Here is a 19,729-nt window from a genome sequence, read left to right as displayed (position 1 = left end):
TGGTGACACAGAGTGAGCCTCGTGGGTTGCTGACTCCCTGTAAGCAGAGAGGCCTTTCAGAATGATGAGAGAGTCAACTAGCAGCATCTGCCAATTCAGGGTCCATCCTATATAACCACCATAACCAGAGGGATTGACCCACAAGCTTCCTTATATCAGAACTCATGCTGGCAGGATTTGCCCAGAGGGACAAGGGCATTCAGACACCCATTAAGCTTGATTGGCTGGTGCAATATTTGATTCAACCTGAGCAACCCCACAAGTACAGCATCTAAGCCCTATACCATCCAGGCCCAGTAAGTTCAACATTTGGTTCCTTCTGAACAGTCAAGCAATGGGTATGAGATTTTAAAAAACTTCCATTTATACAGCATCTATAATAACCTCAAGATGTCCCAGAACACTTTACAGTCAATAAAGTACTTTTGAAATGTAGTCACTGTTATAATGTAGGAAACACGATATCCAATTTGCGCACAGCAAGATCCCATAAACAGCAATGTGATAGTGATGAGATGATCTGTTTTGTTGATGTTGGTCGAGGAATAAATGCTGGCCAGAATACTGGGAAGAGCTCCACTACTCTTTGCCATAAAACCTTTTACTCTGCCTGAGGGGGCAGACAGGACCTCGGTTTAACATCTCATTCAAAAGGCAGCACCTCTGACAATACAGCACCCTTTCAGTACAAAGAACAGTACAGCACAGGAACAGGCCATTCAACCCTCCAAGACTGCGCCGATCTTGATGCCTGCCTAAACTAAAACCTTCTGTACTTCAGGGGACCGTACCCCTCTATTCCCACCCTATTCATGCATTTGTCAAGATGCCTCTTAAACGTCGCTATCGTACCTGCTTCCACCACCTCCCCCGGCAGCAAGTTCCAGGCACTCACCACCCTCTGTGTAAAGAACTTGCCTTGCACATCCCCTCTAAACTTTGCCCCTCGCACCTTAAACCTATGTACCCTAGTAACTGACTCTTCCACCCTAGGAAAAAGCTTCTGACTATCCACTCCGGCCATGCCACTCATGACTTTGTAAACCTCTATCATGTTGCCCCTCCACCTCTGTCGTGCCAGTGAAAACAATCCGAGTTTATCCAACCTCTCCTCATAGCTAATGGCCTCCAGACCAGGCAACATCCTGGTAAACCTCTTCTGTACCCTCTCCAAAGCCTCCACGTCCTTCTGGTAGTGTGGCGACCAGAATTGCACGCAATATTCCAAGTGTGGCCTAACTAAAGTTCTGTACAGCTGCAGCATGACTTGCCAATTTTTATACTCTATGCCCCAACCGATGAAGGCAAGCATGCCGTATGTCTTCTTGACTACCTTATCCACCTGCGTTGCCACTTTCAGTGACCTGTGGACCTGTACGCCCAGATCTCTCTGCCTGTCAATACTCCTAAGGGTTCTGCCATTTACTGTATACTTCCCTACACTGAAGTGTCAGCTGAGATCTTGTGCTGAAGTTTCTGGACTTAAACTCACAACCTTCTGACTCAGAGATGAGAGTGCTGCCACTGAGCCACAGTTGACACCCACAATGGGATGTAGACAGAGACAATGCTTCTGCTGTTGCCAGGCTTAAAATGGTGACCAGTAACTGTTGAATGCAGTCCTGCACATGTCCAGGCACTCAGTGAACATTGAAATGAAAACTGTAAGCAGTGACCCCAATTATGGATTTACATACTACCCGACAATTAACTTACATTAAAAGAATGCTACAGTATTCCTGTGCTGTGTTGTTCTTTGTACTTTATTATCATGGTTTTTGCTGATCCATATTTGATGTAACAGCAAAATGAGAGTGGAAACAGGTGAAGTTTGATCTGGAACTCCCAATGCTCGGATCTACACAGTTATGTAGAGCACGGTGACTATTAGGTTATGTGGCATTTAAGAGATGTTGCATTGCCAACAGAGAAGGGCACTTGGAAAGAATGCATCTCTGGAAAATAGGGCACTCAGCCTGGAATTTCCTGCCTGTTCATGCCACTTGGCACCTGTGGAAAGCCCAGCAAGGGGTCAGCAACTTCAGCAAAGGAGGGGGGGAAAAGTTGAGCAAAAAAATAATTTTAGAACATCTCAGATTTGGTTGATCATGTTATTACTAGGGTCAGAGGAGATCTAATAAAGCAATTTCTTTGTGAATTAAAAGTTTTAATCTTTCAAATAAATAGATATGAACAACAATGTGCAGCCCCTCTCACTTTGCTCCACCATCAACAGTGTGCCTTCAGTCACATATGCCCTCGCTCTTTAATTCCCTCACTAATCCCACCGCCCCCACCCCGCACCCCCATCTCTCCACCTTCCTCGCCTCCAAAAAGACTCTCCTGAAAACCCACACTTTTTGTTTGCATTTCCTCATCTCACCACCTTTACCTCCAAGCCTTTTTGTCTGATTACAACTCTATGAAGCATCTTGGGGTGCTCTTCTATGTTACAAGGTGCTACGCAAATAAAAGTTAATGCATATAAACTGGGTTCTGCCCCCAGTTAGAGCCCATACTGGTGGTTTTAGACACCACAGTAGCTACATTGTAAATGCATCTTAAGATCTGATGAGACCTCGCAGATTGGATTTATATTTGATTACATATTTCCTACATTTCAGATCAATGTGTCAAACTTAAAGTTTACCTAGACAACAAAAATGTTCATTTATATAGTTGGTAGCACTCTCATGCTTCAGTCTAGGGGTTTGAGCTATTTGACGGATCTTGTAGTGCAGTGCTGAGGGAGCAATGCATTGTGAAGCTTAGTCAATAATTACCTGTCCCTTTCGGATTCCATGGTGCCATAGGAGCAGGGGAGCTCTACCCATGTCCTGGCCAACACTCCACCTTTAACAGAAATTAAATTAACTGATCATTACAGTGTTGGCTCAGTGACTGTGAGGTTTGCCCACAAGGCTCAATGGCAGCTTGTTTTGCTGGAAGTTTCAATGGCTTTAATTTGTTGCAAGTAAAGGTCTTTGACAACATCATCTTGCATTTTACACAGCACCTTTAACATAGTATTATGTCCCAAGGCGCATCACAGGAGCGATTATCAAACAAAACTTGACACCAAACCAGATCAAGACAGTGCTCGCAGTTTTCAGCAGATATTATTGAATATTGATCTGAAACTGATTTCATCCCTCAGTGGAGGGGGGACTGGGACAAACTGTGGATTTCATACTCCACCTCCAACTAACTCAGCATATACTACGAATCAAGCCTGGAATCTTCAGGTCTGTTTTCTTTTTAATTCGTTCTCAGGACGTGGGCGTTGTTGGCAAGGCCGACATTTATTGCTCATCCCCAGTTTTTCGAAGGTGGTGGTGTTGGGACTTCTTCTTGAACTACTGAGAAGCTCACTTGATCACTTCAGAGGAACAGTTAAGTGTCACACATCTTGATGTGGGACTGGAGTTACATAGAGGCCCAGACCAGCTAAGACAGCAGGCTTGGTTCCCTAAAGAACATCAGTGAACCAGTTGGGTCGATAAGTCGATAACTTCATGGCCACTTTTACTGATACCAATTTTTTCAAACTGAATTTAAATTCTCAAATGGTGAAGAGACCTATAAATATAACTCTCAATGGGTGACACTTTTACTAGATACTGACTAAAACACTCACTGTTATACACAGAATGGCAGTGACTAGATGCACTGAATTGTTACTACATCGCAGAGCTGTGACAGATATATGGACAAAAGATCCATTTTTCAAGATTGTGACATTAAACAAATAAATCATTTGTACAAATACGATGGGTTAATTTAGGTGTCGCTTGTTAAATAAATTAATCTTGTCACAATTTTCATAGCTGCAACAGCTTTATTATTGACAAGATATGGTACAACAGTTTTATTTCTAAGTAAACAACATGTTTCAGGTCTGAGGGGGGAAAAAAAATTGCACATCAGCAAGCACACATCAGTGAGCATCACAACTGAATCAAACTTTTACACATTGTCATCATCACGTGCATCGCTGGCTTGTGGTTTATGGTGCCAGGGTAAACAATAGTTCAAAGGTCAAGGAGGATGCTGTTACAAACCAGTTACCTCTCAGGAACAGGAGTAGGCCATTTAACCCCTCGAGTCTGTTCGGGGCATTCTGCAAGATTATGGCTGGTCTGTACCTCAAATCCATTTACCCATCTTCGACCCATCTCCCTTGATATCATTACCTAATAAGAATCTCTAGATATCTTCACCTCACAAGATGGATTGGAAGATGAAAACTCTTCAACTCAACTGATATAATCATTTCAGAATATCAATCGTGCCCTCTTCCCCACTACAGCATGCAGCTCAATCTCCAATAAGCCCAAGCTCCCAGCCTCAACCACAACCCCCTTTCCCCTCAAAGACAAGAGTCAGAAATTCATTTTGAAAAAAGAATCTCAAAATTCTCACTGCTTAAGGCCTCAGTGACCAAGTAATCCATGAAGGTAAAGAAATGACGAATGAGTACAACTGAATTGTTCTTCACTCAACTGTTGCTTCCCAAATCAAGCGTCAAAAGTAACAGAAAACACTTTGATCTAGACACACGACATGGCTATTCCTAACAACTGGGAGAGAGTGAAGCATGTTACCCTACATTTGCTATTTTTAGTGAAAGAAAGGCCAGGAAGAGAACAGATTGAGAGTGCGGACTAGGGTTAAGAGAAATGTCTGGGAGTTGTTGGAGCATGGAAAGCTTTGCCAGAAGGACAGTTGAGGCAGAGAGTACTGCACCATTTTAGGAAAGGGCAGAAAAACATTTGTAGTAGAGGAATTTCAGAGCAACAGGAAAAGTTCAGTGCAACTCATTTTGATTTGCTCTAGCAAAGACCTGGCAAAGAAAGATGGACCCAATGGCTTTCTTCTGCGCTGTAAATGTTCACAGAATGGCGAATACTGAAAATGGTCTCTTCGTACATAGAAACAGGAGGAGGTCATTCAGTCCCAGGAGCCTGTTTTGCCATTCATTTAAACCATGGCTGATATATACCTCAAGTCCATTCATCCAATTTTTCTCTGAATCCTTTGTAGAGGTGAAAACTTGGGAATTGTTCAAGGTACTCTGATTGAATGGTGGAAACAGGCTCAAGGGGCAGAATGGATTACACCTGTGAACATGCAATGAGAGGATGACTATGGGTTTCCATGCAAAGTCAAATGCCTCGTTTGTACTGTGTGAGGTTCACAAGTATAAAATGCATTAGCTGCTTTATCTGTCAGCTGTGGCTCAATGGTAGCTCTCTTATGTCTGAGTCAGAAGGTTGTGGATTGAAGTCACACTCCAGAGACTTAAGCACATCATCGAGGCTCACATTTGAGTGCAGTAGTGAAGCCGTGCTGCGCTGTCAGAAATGCCATGTACACAGGCCTGGGAGTGGATTGGGTGCTATTCTGCCAGGTAAAGTATCACAACTGAACATAGAGGAGAGTAAGTAAAAGACAGGTTAAGCATCACATTGTGCTAAAACTGCTGATTTAAGTGGTCTGTCACCTTCTGTAGATAGAAATGTAGGGAGAGATTACAGAGCCTAGGCTTGTTGGCTCAAGGCAAAATTTAATAGAGGTGTTCAAAAACATGAGGGGTTTTGATGGAGTAGATAGTGAGAATGTTTCCAGTGGTGGGAGAGTCAGTAACAAGAGGACACAGATTTAAAGTAACTAGCAAAAGAATAAGAAGGGAGATGAGGAGACCTTTTTTTAAACTCAGCAAGTTGTTGTGATCTGGAATGTGCTGCCTGAAAGGATGGTGGAAGCAGATTCAATAGTAACCTTCAAAAGGGAATTGGACATATACATGGGAAGTAAAAATATGCAGGGCTATGTGGAAAGAGTGGGGAAGTGGGAATAATTGGATAGTTCTTTCAAAGGGTCAGCACAGGCGTGTAGGGCTGAATGGCTGTCTTCTGAGCTGTACAATTCTACGATTCTGAAACATACTGTCAATGAGATTTAAACAAATTTATACAGAGCCCACAAGAAAGTCTTAATAAAGCCATATAAAGTCGTATTACCTCCAACAAATTACATTCAAAGTGCAGGAACTGTTATATAGGTAAATGCAAGAGTCAATCTTTGCATGGAATGGCCCCAGGAACAGCAAGTGAGATAGAAAAACAATTTGTGAATGTGTGTTTTGGTGGCATTGTATGAGGGATAAGTATTGACGAGAACGCCGTCTCTTTGAAATAGTGTCACAGAATCTTTAAAACACACACACCTGAGATGGCAGATGGGGTCTCAGTTTAACATCTCATCTGAAAGACGGCACCTCCGGCAGTGCAGCACGTCCTCAGACTGCACTGGAGTAACAGCCTAGGGATGATGTGCTCCTGATTCAGAGACAAGAGCGTCACCAACCGACCCAAGCTGACATATATTTGAATTATTTGCAAAATCAGAGCTTCTGGGGGAGTTTCCCAGTCTTCATGGCGAGGGCAGCACAGCAAGAGTTCAAGAACTCTGAGTATTACCCTAGTAACTGCTTAGCCCAGAAACAGTGTGGCCACAAGTGAGGCCTGATACGCCTTATAAATAGACAAAAAGAAAAATCACGTAAACTCCTATCAGCTGGAGTTTGATTATTAATCATGATTTTGTTTTTACATATCGGGAGAGGTTGAGACAGAGGAATTAAACTTTGTGGGTAATATCAGTGCATTATTTGTCAGGTGTTTCAGAATACATTTTATTTCCACAACCAGTTAAAAATAACCTACGTTCAAAGCATTTCTGGGTCAATTCCACGAGAACAAATGTAGTTTTCTTGCCTTAGTATCTGTCCCTTTGCACCAACGTTACAGGTCATGGTGTAAATGGAGCCTGAATCCAGAATCAGGGCCTGACTTAACACAGGCGATTAATGGAGCGAGACTCTCTGGAGGTGGGAACTTCACTCTGCTATGCCCTACAGTCAGTTCGGGACATTACACCCAATTTACACACCACAAGTTTAGCTTCACCTCAACTCTAAATCCATCAATGCACCCTCAAACCCACCCCTTTCTGATAGTTCACCTTCTCACATGTTCACCTTCAAGCCACACTCCAAAAACAAAAACCCCACAAAGATCGAATAGAAATAATTTACAGCAGTGCATCACGTTGAAAGGCTGTGGTGTTCAATCCTTCTCAGAGGGGCCGAGAAACCGGCCCCTCTCATTGCCAGCTCAGTAACATCTCTCAGAATATATGCTTGAGGTGCTTCAGTCCGTAGCTTTTGAAGAAGACCAGGAGAATCAGCGTCCAGAGGCCGAGGATAAATCCATCCGGGGGGTGCCAGTCTTTCTGCTTTGGTTTCTGTAAAAGAAGTCAGCAAAAATAATCAACCAGTCCAGTATTGGCATTTAAAAACCATGATTGTGAAGGTATTTGGGGATTTTCAATATGGAAAACTAAAGGGGTGGGGACTGAAAGCCCTGTATTACTTGCTAAAAGACCAGTGTTTGGTTATAGGTATTAGCAACAAAGGATAGAAGACAGAACTGTTAAACTTGACCAAAATCAGAAGGCACATTGGGAAGCTTGATCAATGTTCAAAAAGGTATCATGGATTATTATTGGTTCAGACTGTTGGAGCGAACTAAGTGCCATTGCAAGACTAGTGTGGAGATTTTGTGGAGATAAAACCAACATTTAGAGATACAGCTATAATAAATATAAAATAAAAACAAGAAATGCTGGAAATACTCAGCAGGTCTGGCAGCATCTGTGGAGAGAGAAGCGGAGTTAACGTTTCAGGTCACTGACCCTTCATCAGATTTCCAGCATCTGCAGTATTTTGCTTTTATTTCAGAGACACAGCTGTTTGGATGGAAGACGGAAAAACCGTTTCATACATCATAGAACATAGAACAGTACAGCACAGTACAGGCCCTTCGGCCCACGATGTTGTGCCGAACATTTAACCTACTCTAAGATCAAACTAACTACCTACCCTTCATTCTACTATCATCCATGTACCTATCCAAGAGTCGCTTAAATGCCCCTAATGTATCTGCTTCTACTACCACCGCTGGCAGCGCATTCCACGCCCCCACCACTCTCTGTGTAAAGAACCTACCTCTGACATCTCCCCGAAACCTTCCTCCGATCACCTTAAAATTATGCCCCCTGGTGATAGCCCCCTCCACCCTGGGAAAAAGTCTCTGACTATCCATTCTATCTATGCCTCTCATCATCTTGTACCCCTCTATCAAGTCACCTCTAATCCTTCTTCGCTCCAATGAGAAAAGCCCTATCTCCCTCAATCTTTCTTCGTAGGACATGCCCTCCAGTCCAGGCAGCATCCTGGTAAATCTCCTCTGCACCCTCTCTAAAGCTTCTACATCCTTCCTATAATGAGGCGACCAGAACTGAACACAATATTCCAAGTGTGGTCGAACCAGGGCCTTATAGAGCTGCAGCATAACCTCGCGGCTCTTAAACTCAATCCCCCTGTTAATGAAAGCCAACACACCATACGCCTTCTTAACAACCCTATCAACTTGGGTGGCAACTTTAAGCGATCTATGGAAATGGACCCCAAGATCCCTCTGTTCCTCCACACTACCAAGAATCCTGTCTTTAAGTCCTCACAGACTCTCTGCACTCTGTATCTGCCTGTTCAACAGCTACCCCATCCACTGATCCGTGGCTCCGGTTCCCATCCCCCTGCCAAACCAGTTTAAACCCTTCCGAAGAGCTCTAGCAAACCTCCCGCCCAGGATATTGGTGCCCCTCCAGTTCAGATGCAACCCGTCCTTCTTGTACAGGTCCCACCTTCCCCAGAAGGTATCCCAATGATCCACATATCTGAATCCCTCCCTCCTACACCAGTTCTGTAGCCACGTGTTCAGCTGCACTCACTCCCTGTTTCTAGCCTGCAGCAAGGGTATAAACACAGCCATGTATTTAAAGTGATTTCACGGAGAATGACTCAGGAGCAGCTTAAACATGACACCAAAGAATTAATCCCTCAGTTTCCCAAAGAGTTGTCACCTCCTCCAGCCCAACATTCTTCTAATTCTGGCCTCTTGCGCATCCCTGATTTGAATCGCTCCACCATTGCCTGCTGTGCATTCAGCTGATTAGACCCTAAGCTTTGGCGTTTCCTCCCTAAACCTCTATCCTTCTTTAAGATGCTCCTTAAAACCATCTCTTTCAGCAAGCTTTTGGTCACCTGTCCCAATATCTCATGTGGCTCATTGTTAAATTGTGTGTGAAATGCCTTGAGGTTTCAGCATGTTAAAATCGGTATATAAATTCATGTTGCTGTTGTTGTACCTCTGTATAAGATTGTAAACATCTTTATCTGTATAACTGTATCCGAACTGGAGTAGCCATATAAATACCATGGCTACAAACAGCAGGTCAGAGGCTAGGAATCCTGCAGCGAGTAACTCACTTCCTGACTCCCCCAGAGCCTGTCCACCATCTACAAGGCACAAGTCAGGAGTGTGATGGAATACTCTCCATTTGCCTGGATGGGTGCAGCTCCAACAACACTCAAGGAGATCGACACCATCCAGGACAAAGCATCCTGCTTGATTGGCACCCCATTCACAAACATTCACTCCCTCCACCACCGACGCACAGTGGCAGCAGTGTGTACCATCTACAAGATGCTCCGAAGCAATGCGGCAAAGCTCCTGCGACCTCTACCAACTAGAAGGACAAGGGCAGCAAATGCATGGGAACACCACCACCTGCAAGTTCCCCTCCAAGTCACACACCATCCTGACTTGGAACTATATCGCCATTCCTTCACTGTCACTGGGTCAAAATCCTGGAACTCCCTTCCTAACAGCACAATGGGTGTACCTACTTCACATGGACTGCAGCGGTTCAAGAAGGCAGCCCACCACCAACTTCTCAAGGGCAATTAGGGATGGGCAATAAATGCTGGCCTAGCCAGCAACACCCACATCCCATGAATGAATAAAAAAACTGTTGTCATAATATTAAAACCATTTTTAAAATTCTAGCTTGAGTCTTGCCTCTTGTACCCTAAAGAGTTAATTTTTTTTTACATTTACAGAGAGTTCAGGCAGAAAAGATAATGAGATTGTTTTATGCATGTGGTGCTGGGTATATTCAGTCACTGAATCCAGCACATCAGTATTTGCCATTTAAACAGATAGCATCAAACTCGTTGGAGTTCAATCTAGCCTGTGTACAGCTGACTGCAACATACAATTTGACCACTTTCGAAGGGAGATTGCTCTTTAAAACGGTGTGTGCTCGGTGAGGTGCGCAGATTTTTTTTTGCCAAATGCATTTTAAATCCTGTTGTGGGATTAAATTGAACTTCAGCTCCAATTATGCGGCAAGCAGCCACCTGCTTTCATTGCAATGCTTCACACTTCGAATACTTTCGAAAATGGTGCATACATATATGGGGGGAAAGAAAGAAATTGGAAGTCACAGCCCATTAACATTCTGTTAGGATAGCCGGTCTCAAACAGTAATCTATATTATGCGGCTGCTGCATTTAAAATCTTCCAATTAACATGCAAGTCCATTGTGCAGGTCGCTTTCTACTTTTCATCATCTACTTTGTCCCATCAATCATTCCATTTATTAGCATCAAATGTGCACTCCCCTATAAGTGGCACCTGACCTCACTATCAAATTGTCTCTACCCTTGGCCATTTTACAGCTAAGCATCATCACATGGCGCAGCCTAAACAATCTAATCGATGACCTTTTATCCATCCCAGTCTCTTCGCCGTTCCCCCGGAAGAATTCAAACATTTTCGTTTCAATTTACCAGGCGCACATCAATGAGCTCAATCACTTCAGGCACTGTAGCTGATGCCAAGTTGATACAGCATTTCTCACAACCTCAGGACTTCCCAAAGTGTTTTACAGCCAATGAAGTATTTTTGAAGAGCAGTCACTAGTAATGTAGGGAAATGTGGCAGCCAATTTGCGTACAGCAAGCTCCCACAAACAGCAACTTGATTATGACCTGATAATCTGCTTTTCTGCTTTTAACGATGTCAGTTGAAGGATAAATAATTAGGAAAACTCCGCTCTTCTTCTTCAAAGTGGTGTCATTTTCTCCAGCAGAGGGGGCAGACGGGGCCTTGGTTTAACATCTTACCCAAAAGACGGCATCTCAGACAGTGCAGCACTCCCCCAACACTGCACTGGAATGTTAGCCTAGATTTTTTTTGCTCAAGTCTCTGGAATGGGTCTTGAATCCATCATTTTATGACTCAGAGACGAGAGTGCTACCCACTGAGCCACAGCTGTCAGGGAGCGGCAAGGCCACAAAATCAGTAAAGATTTGACACAAGAGGTGTGAGGGACCGTGATCCAGGATGCAGACAGCAGTGTTTTGGATGAGCTGAAGGTTACAGAGGGCAGGGGACGGGGGGGGGGAAGGAGGGCCAGCCAGGAGCACGTTGGAATAGTTGTTTCGGAGGTGAAAAAGCCAGATGGGCTGAGGTTAAGGCAGAGGAAGGCAGTATTATAGAGGATTTGTAGGTGGTCTTTATGATGGAGAGATATGAGGCGCGGAGTCAGAGGCAAGGGTATGCATTGTGGCAGGGATCAATGATGATAGCAATAAATATTGCAGTGCACAATAACTTGACATCCAGTACTTTTTGCAGGAATATTTTGAAGATCGTTATTTTGCAGGATATATCTGTTGAACGTGTATTAAAATAGTTCTGCTCTAAGTATTTCCACACAAACAGGAAATCTTACCGCGGCCAGTTCAATTAAAATATGCCAATTATTGGAATGGTGTGCTATTACTTACAGTACAGAAACTGGCAATTCGACCCAACAGATTCATGCTGGGCTTTATGCTCCACACAAGCCTGATAGGGTTAGATAAAGTAGGGTGGGACAAGGTACGTGTGGAGCTTAAATACCAGCATGAACCAGTTGGGCCGAACAGCCTATTTCTGCTCTGTAATGTCATTGAACACTCTGTGGTTTCATACACACATCAAAAAGGCTAAAGGGGTGTTAGGCTTCATCACAGGAGGCACATGATTTGAAAGGAAAAGTGCACACATGGCCACTGGGCCTTGCTTGGGGTTTTATGTTTGATTTTGAACCCAAAGGAAGCAGACAAATGAAAATCCAGTAATGATTCAATAGGGAAGGAAGTGATGCACTGATTCGACCGCATCTGCAGAACTGTGTTCAGTTCTGGTTGCCGCACCGCAGAAAGAATTTACTGGCCTTGTTGGGGCTGCAGCGCTGATTCACTAGAATGATAGTGTGAAATTGTGAGAACAGGTTGCATTGACTAGTCTTGTATTTGCCTGAATATAGAAGATTAAAAGGTGATCTACTGGATGTAATTAAAGGGTAGATAGAGAGAAACTATTTCCCCTCCTGGAAGAGTGCAGAGTAAGGAGGCATAACCTTAAAATTAGAGCAAGGCCTTTCAGGAGTGATGTCAGGAAGCACTTCTTCACACAAAGGCTAGTTGAAATCTGGAACTCTCTCCCCCCAAAAACGCTGCTGAGGCTGAGGGTCAATTGAAAATTTCAAAACTGAAATTGACAGATTTGCGTTAGGTAAGGGTATTTAAGGGTTACTGAACCAAGGTAGGTAAATGGCTTTAAGCTACAAATCAGCCGTGATCTAGATCTTAATTTTTTTTAATGTAATACTTTCCATGCAGGCAGGAGTGCTCCTCCTGGTCCTCCCTGCCCAGGTTCCTTCCCGAAACGCCCTTACCTTCGGTGCTGCCAAGGTGTCTCCTGCAGCCCCAATGTCCACTCCTGCCCACTGGTCCAGCTGTCACTGCCCACCCATCTGAAGTGGGCAGCCGACTGGAGAAATCCTGCTGAGGCCCAATAATTAAAATCACCTCATACTCAGGAGGTGAGGTGAGGCACTCTATTCCTGTCTCAACACACTTATCAGTTTGGAAATTATTCTTAAGAAATGTTTTAGTAGGTGAACAGTATCGAAAACTCAGGAAACTAAAATGGAGGAAATATGTAAAGCTATAATACTGTGCTGTCATGCAAGACAGCAGGGGCCAGCATTTATAGCCAACTTATAGGAGGCAGTGAGAGAAACGAGAATATGGGAACTCCATTTGCAGCAAGGGGACATTGTGAGGCCAAGGATGATGATGGGTGAAGAGGAGAACCAAGGACCCAAAAGGCATAAGCTTTGAGGTATTGGCTGGTCTTCCGAGAAACGTGAAAACAGCATTCTTGAGGAACTGGAAAATGATTTTCATTTGCCACAGGACACAGAGGAATTCAAGATGTTTCAGCCAGGTACCGACAAGAGGACTGCAGGGTTCCTGCGCAAAGAGCAGGAAATCTGAAGTTGATGAATGCAGAGTACAATCATCAGCGTGTGGATAGACTTGCATAATAAGGAACAGAATTGCAACATTGGGAGGCAACTGAGTTAACAGTGGGAGAGTGAGAAGATGAAATATCACGCTCAGCACAGTGTGTTAACTGAGATGCAACTAAATAGCCATGAGTACAGTTTTAGTGAGAAGTTGTGTGATGGTAACATATCTGAATGTGAATGATGTTAGACCCAGTCAAAGGCTTATTGACACCCAAGGCAGGCAGGCAACTCAGACATGCATATTGTTCATTAACAACTGTCTATTTCTACCAACAAGAACTTGTTAGGTGTCATCTGTGGCTCAATGGATAGCACTCTCGTCTCTGAGTAAGGAATCATCCCACTCCAAGGGATTTAAGCACAAAAGCTAGGCTGACACTACTAGTGCAGCACTGAGGGATTGCTGCACTGTAGGACATGCCGTCTTTCAGATGAGATATTAAACAAAGGACCTGTAGGCCTTCTCAGGTGGACATGAAAATTCCCATTGCACTGTTTTGAAGCAGAGTTCTCCAGTGTCCTGGTCAACATTTGTCCCTCAACCAAATACCATGAAAACAGATTATCTGCTTATTCATCTCATTGCTGTTTGTGGGACTGTGCCGAGTCTAAATTGGCTGCGACTTGTCCCTACATTACAACATTTCAAAAGTATTTAATTGGCTGTAAAGCGATTTGGGATGTCCTGAGGACATGAAATGTACTGTATAAATGCAAATCTCTCTCTACTTTTTGAAATCAACTCAGACCATTTGTGCTTTGATCGCATGAAGATTCCAGGCTGTGTATTTCTTTTTGCAGTAATCTTGAGATCTTGGTGCGCATGAGATGGGCTTCATGAATCTTCATGTTTCTCACAAGTACGTAGATTTTCAAGCTGGGTTCTTCATGGCCAAGTAACGTCTGCTCATTCCTGAATTAGTCATTGGCACAGTGCCTCCATAGTTGTGTACTCTATTTGCTTCTGTATTTATGGACTTACAAACAAGTTGCTTCTGTTATTGTATCCATGCTTTAGTCATCTCCAGAATTGACTACCCCACACCACAACTCCCACCCTCTATCTCAACTCCAATTTGTATGGAACTTAGCCACCTAAATTGTCAAAGAGTAGTGAGGCTGAAGATTTGGGAGCATACAAACATACAAATTAGGAGCAGGTGTAGGCAATTCAGCCCCTTCAAGACTGCTCCGCCATTTAATAAGATCACGGCTGATCTGATTGTAACCTCAACTCCACCTTCCCGCTTACCCCAAATACCCTTTGACTCCCTTGTTAGTCAAGAATTTATCTAACAGCCTTAAAAATATTCAATGACACTGTGTCCACTGCTCTCTGGGGAAGAGAGTTCCAAAGACTCAGAAAAAATGTATCCTCATCACCATCTTAAATGGGTGACCCCTTATTTTTAAACTGTGTTCCCTAGTTCTATTCTCTCCCACAAGGGAACCATCCTTTCAACATCCAACCTGTCAACCCCTCAGGATATGTTTCAATAAGATCACCTCTCATTCTTATTAATTAGGCAGAGTTAACAAGGGTTTATGATAGGGAAGTCATGTTTGACAAACCTATTAGAATTTTTTGTGGATATAGCTAGCAGGGGAATCAGTGGATGTAGTACATTGAGTTTCAAAGGTTATTGGATAAGGTGCCACACAAGGTTGTTACACAAGGTAAGGGATCATGGGGTTGGGGGTATTATGGATAGAGGATCGGTTAACGGACAGAAAACAGAGAGTAGGAAAGAACAGGTTTATAGGCTTTTACTATTGAGATGCCAAGATTATCAGTGTTGGGGCATCAGCTATTTACAGTAACAGCATAAGAAATATGAGCAGGAGAAGACCATACAACCCAAGTCAGCTCTACTATTCAATACAATCAGGGCTAATCTTCTGCCTCAAATCCACTTTCCCACCTGCTCCCCATATTTCTGGATTCCCTAAGAGATCAAAAATTTCTTCACTCAGAGGGTTGTGAATCTTTAGAATTCTCTAGCCCAGGAAGCTGTGGATGCTCAGTTGATGAGCATATTCAAGGCTGAGATTGACAGATTTTTGGATTCTAAGGAAATCAATGGATATGTGGATTGGGTGGGAAAGTGAAGTTGAGGTTGAATCATCAATGATATTGAATGGAGGAGCAGGCTTGAGGGGCTGTATGGCCTACTCCTGCTCCTATGTCTTAAGTTCTTATAATGCTATCCCCCTGACAAAGTTCTACTTGCCCGTCTGAACTTGGTGGCTTCCTGCCCCGTAATAACCTCAATTACAGTGTCAGCTGTGGCTCAGTCGATAGCTCTCTTGCCTCCGAGTCAGGAAGCTGTGGGTTCAAATCGCTCTCCGGAGACCGGAGCACAAAACTTAGGCTGACACTACCAATGTAGTACCAAGGGAATGTTACATTGTCAGAAGTGCAATTTTTCCAATGAGCTGTTAAACCAAGGCCATGCCTGCCCCCTCCGCTGGACATAAAAGATCCCGTGACATTAGCTGAAGAGGAGCTGGGGAGTGCTCCCCAGTGTCCTGGCTATTATTTATTCCCCAGCTGACAGCACTGAAAAACAGATCAATTATTTAATTGTCCCAAGGTCATAAATGACACTAAATGAGTGCAAGTTCATTCTTTCTTTCAAGTTAAAATCTTTGTCTAGAATCTTGGGCTTGTTTTTGTGCTGCACATTCTACATAATTCCGTGTAACTTTAACCAGCTTGGAAGAATACCACTGATTACTGTTCTCTCAAATTGTGCCCATCAATTTCTCACAGCATGGCCATACTGCACTGACAGTAAGAGTAAAGTGTCTGATTTGTTTGCTCAGCAGGTTTTACTCATCGCTTCCAAGAAATAGATCAAAAATGACTCGAAAACAGCAGGAATCCAGCTCAGTTTTCCAATCAATTGTCTTCATCAGATGTCCGAGAATTAACACAACCATTATACAAAAGTGGCTACTATATGAACCCTCAACTATCTGGTGGATTTTTTTTTTTTAAGTTAATTGCCAGCATGTGGTCATTTATTTCCTACTGGCCCTGAGAATATGATATATAAATGAAAGCCACTTCAAAGGATAGTTACATTGGTGTGGGGCTGCAATCACATATAGGCCAAACCCGTTAAGGACAGCAGGTTTCATTCCCTAGAGGACTTTAGTGAATCACATGGGTTTGTACAACAGTCCAACAGCTTCACGGTCACACTGACACTCCAGTTGGAGTTGCCACCTTTCAGATGAGATAGTAAACTAAGGCCCCAACTGCTCTCTCAGATGGATGTAAAAGATCCCATTACACTATTGTGAAGAGGAGCAGGGGAGCAATCCCTGGTATCCTAGCCAATATTTATCCTTCAATCAACATCGCTAAAAAAAAGATTATCTAGTCATTATCACACTGCTGTTTGTTGGAGCTTGCTGTGTACAAATTCACTGCCACATTTCCTATACTACAACAGTGACAACCCTTCAAATATACTTCATTCAGACATCCTGGGGTCGTGAAAGGCACTATATCTTTTTCAAGTCTTTTTTACTGTCAAATTTTATTATTTTATTCAGTTCAAATTCTCAAACTGCCATGGTGGATTTGAACTTGCAGCCTCTGGATTGCTAGCCACTACACAACTGAAAGCATTTTTCATTAGGTCGGTGCTGTGGAAAAAACATATTGCATGGACATAATATCTTGGATAATAGCCGCTGATACCTCCTATTTTCTCTCCAATTATAGGTTTCCACATTAAACCTGTCTTTAATTTTCTTTGCTCCCAGCAGTAACTGCTAAGTCAACTGCTCTCTGAGGACCAAGTGATATCCTCAAGATACTTGGCCTGATTTATTAAAGTGGTAATTTGGCTTCACGACGTTCCACACTCTTCCTCTGTTCCTTTCATTTGGAAACAACCAATCCTTTTCTACAATTTGCATCTTTCTTTAAAACATTGGGATTCAGGATTTAGGAAGACAAAGAACAGGAGTCAGTCACTCAGCCACTTTCAGCCTGCTCATGGCTGACGTATAACTGCCTTTGCTCTACAAGCCTTGATAGAGTTTGGTTAGGTAAGGTTATGTCGAAGATTTCAGTTGACCCAGCATCCACAGTCTTTTGGGGCAGAGGGTTCCAGGTTCTCACTACCTTTTGTGTGAAAAAGTGCTTCTTGATTTCACTGCAAAATGGCCTCACTCTAAATTTAAGATAATGCCCCCTTGTTCTGGATTTTCCCACCAGAGGAAATAGATTTTCTGTATCCACCCTACTAATGGCTCACAAACGTCCTTTAGGGAACGTCGAGCCTATGTGACTCCAGACCCACAGCAATAGTCTAGCAAGCCTCTTAATTGTCAAGAAGGCAGCCCACCACTACCTTCTCAAGGGTAACTAGGGATGTGCATAACTGCTAGCCTTACTAGTGATTTCCACAAACTGTGAATGAATAAAAAAAACCCTAGCAAATCCTTTCATCATCTTAAACATCTGATTAGATCACCCCTTAAACCTTTTAAGCTCAACTTTGTTACTTCACCTCATAATTTAATGGGTGGGGAGGGTCTAAACTAAACTGGCAGGGGGATGTGCACTAGCATATAGAAGTAGAAAAGAGGAATAAGGTGCACTATGTGAGAGTGTTGGACAGTACTGGAGGGGAAGTAGTTCCATATTAGGTAGGAGCAGACTGAGAAGGGCTGAGGAATGCAAAGACAGGATTACAATGCATACATGTAAACGCACAAAGTACAGTGAATAAGGTTGATGAGCTACAAGCACAAATACCTGTATGGGACTATGATGTACTGGCAATATAGGAAACGTGGCTTAAAAATGGTGAGGACCAAAAATGGTGCTTAATATACAAGGATAAAAAGTGTTCAGAAAAGATAAAGAAAAAAGGGAGGTGGTGTACCAGTCCTGATGAAGGAAGACACTGTAGTGTTGGAAAGAGGGAATGTACTTGGTGGGGGGGGGGGGGGGGGGGGGGGGGGGCATTTGGTTAGAGTTGAGAAGCAAAAATGGTATGATCACACTAATAGGGGTATTCTATATGCTTCTAAATACTGAGAGAGAGAGAGAGAGAGAGAGATAGAGGAGCAAATCTGCAGGGAAATCATAGCGATGGGCAAGAACTATAGAGTGGTGATATTGGGGGACATTAATTACCCAAATATTGATTGGAGTAATGTTAGAATAAAGGGAAAGGAGGGGGAGGAATTTCTGAAATGTGTTCAGGAGAACTTCCTTGATCAGTATGTTCTCAGCCCAACTAGAAAGGAGGCATTGCTGGATCTAGTGCTGGGAAATGAGGTGGGCCAAAGTGGACCAAGTGTCTGCGGGAGAACACTTGGGTAACAGTAATAATCGTATCATAAGTTTTAGACTTGTAATGCAGAAAAGCAATGAAAGATAGAAGTTAGAACAGCTAGACTAGAAAAGGGCTAATTTCAATGCAGTGAGAAGGGATCTAGCCAGGATAAAGTGGAACCAAAGACTGACAAACAAAACTTGTAACAGAACAATGGGTTATCTTTAAGGAAGAGATGTTTCAGGTACAGGCTAGGTACATTTCAACAGGGCTCCTTGGATGACGAGGGAAATAGTGATTATGATGAAACAAAAGAAAAGGGGTGTATGATGCATGCCAGGTGAATTCTTCAAGGAAGAACCAGGCAAAATACAATAAATTGAGAGGGGAGGTGAAGAGGAAATGAAGACTGGCAAAGAGAAATATGAGACCAGAATGGCAATCAACATAAAAGGGAATCCAAAAATCTTCTACCAATATGTAAATAGTAAGCGAGTGATAGGAGGTGCAGTGGGGCCTATTAGGGACAAAGAGAATAACATATGCTGAGAGGCACAGGACGAGGGTAATATACTCAATGAGTAGTTTGTATCAATGTTTACCAAGTAAGAGGAATCTTGCAAAATATCAGAAGAAGTGGAGAGAGCAGCGGCAATGGATCAAGTAAAAATTGATAAGGAGGTGGTAGTGGAAAGGCTGGCTATACTTAAGAGTAGATAAGTCATCTGGTCCGGATGGCTTGCATTGCAGGTTGCTAAAGGAAGTGGGGATGGAGATAGGAAGGGGGATATGGGGAAGGTGCCAGAGGATTGCAGAGCGGCAAATGTGACACCCTTATTCAAGAAAGGGTTTAAGGACAGTCCTAGCAACTACAGGCCAATTAGCTTAACAGCAGTGATGGGTAAGGTTTTAGAAACAATGGCTGGAATTTTACCCCACCCCAACGAGCCAGACGGTGGTGGTGGGGATGGCATAAAATTGAGTGGGAGACTCTGGGAAGCTTTCCCAACCTGTTCCCGCCTCCGCCCCCCCCTTTACATAAGGTGGGGGCAGGGGGGAACGAAAAACAGCCCGCCTGCCCCAGGCAAATC

The 19,729-nt window shown here is 43.3% G+C and overlaps 1 protein-coding gene across 1 annotated transcript in view; it reads right to left on the bottom strand.

The window, feature by feature from the left end:
* Positions 1 to 3,818: 3,818 nt before the first annotated feature.
* pigk (phosphatidylinositol glycan anchor biosynthesis, class K) overlaps positions 3,819 to 19,729 on the bottom strand; it is a 128,576-nt gene continuing 112,665 nt past the window's right edge. Inside the window, exon 11 of the mRNA XM_068036706.1 lies at positions 3,819 to 7,308. Coding sequence (XP_067892807.1) covers positions 7,192 to 7,308 — 117 coding nt within the window. The 3' untranslated portion in view covers positions 3,819 to 7,191. The remainder of the gene's footprint in view (positions 7,309 to 19,729) is intronic.

The sequence above is a fragment of the Heterodontus francisci genome, chromosome 8 (genome assembly GCF_036365525.1).
Source record: "Heterodontus francisci isolate sHetFra1 chromosome 8, sHetFra1.hap1, whole genome shotgun sequence".
In the NCBI taxonomy this organism is placed as follows: domain Eukaryota; kingdom Metazoa; phylum Chordata; class Chondrichthyes; order Heterodontiformes; family Heterodontidae; genus Heterodontus; species Heterodontus francisci.
The sequence above is the reverse complement of the archived record's forward strand: the minus strand, read 5'-3'. Positions and strand labels throughout refer to the sequence as shown.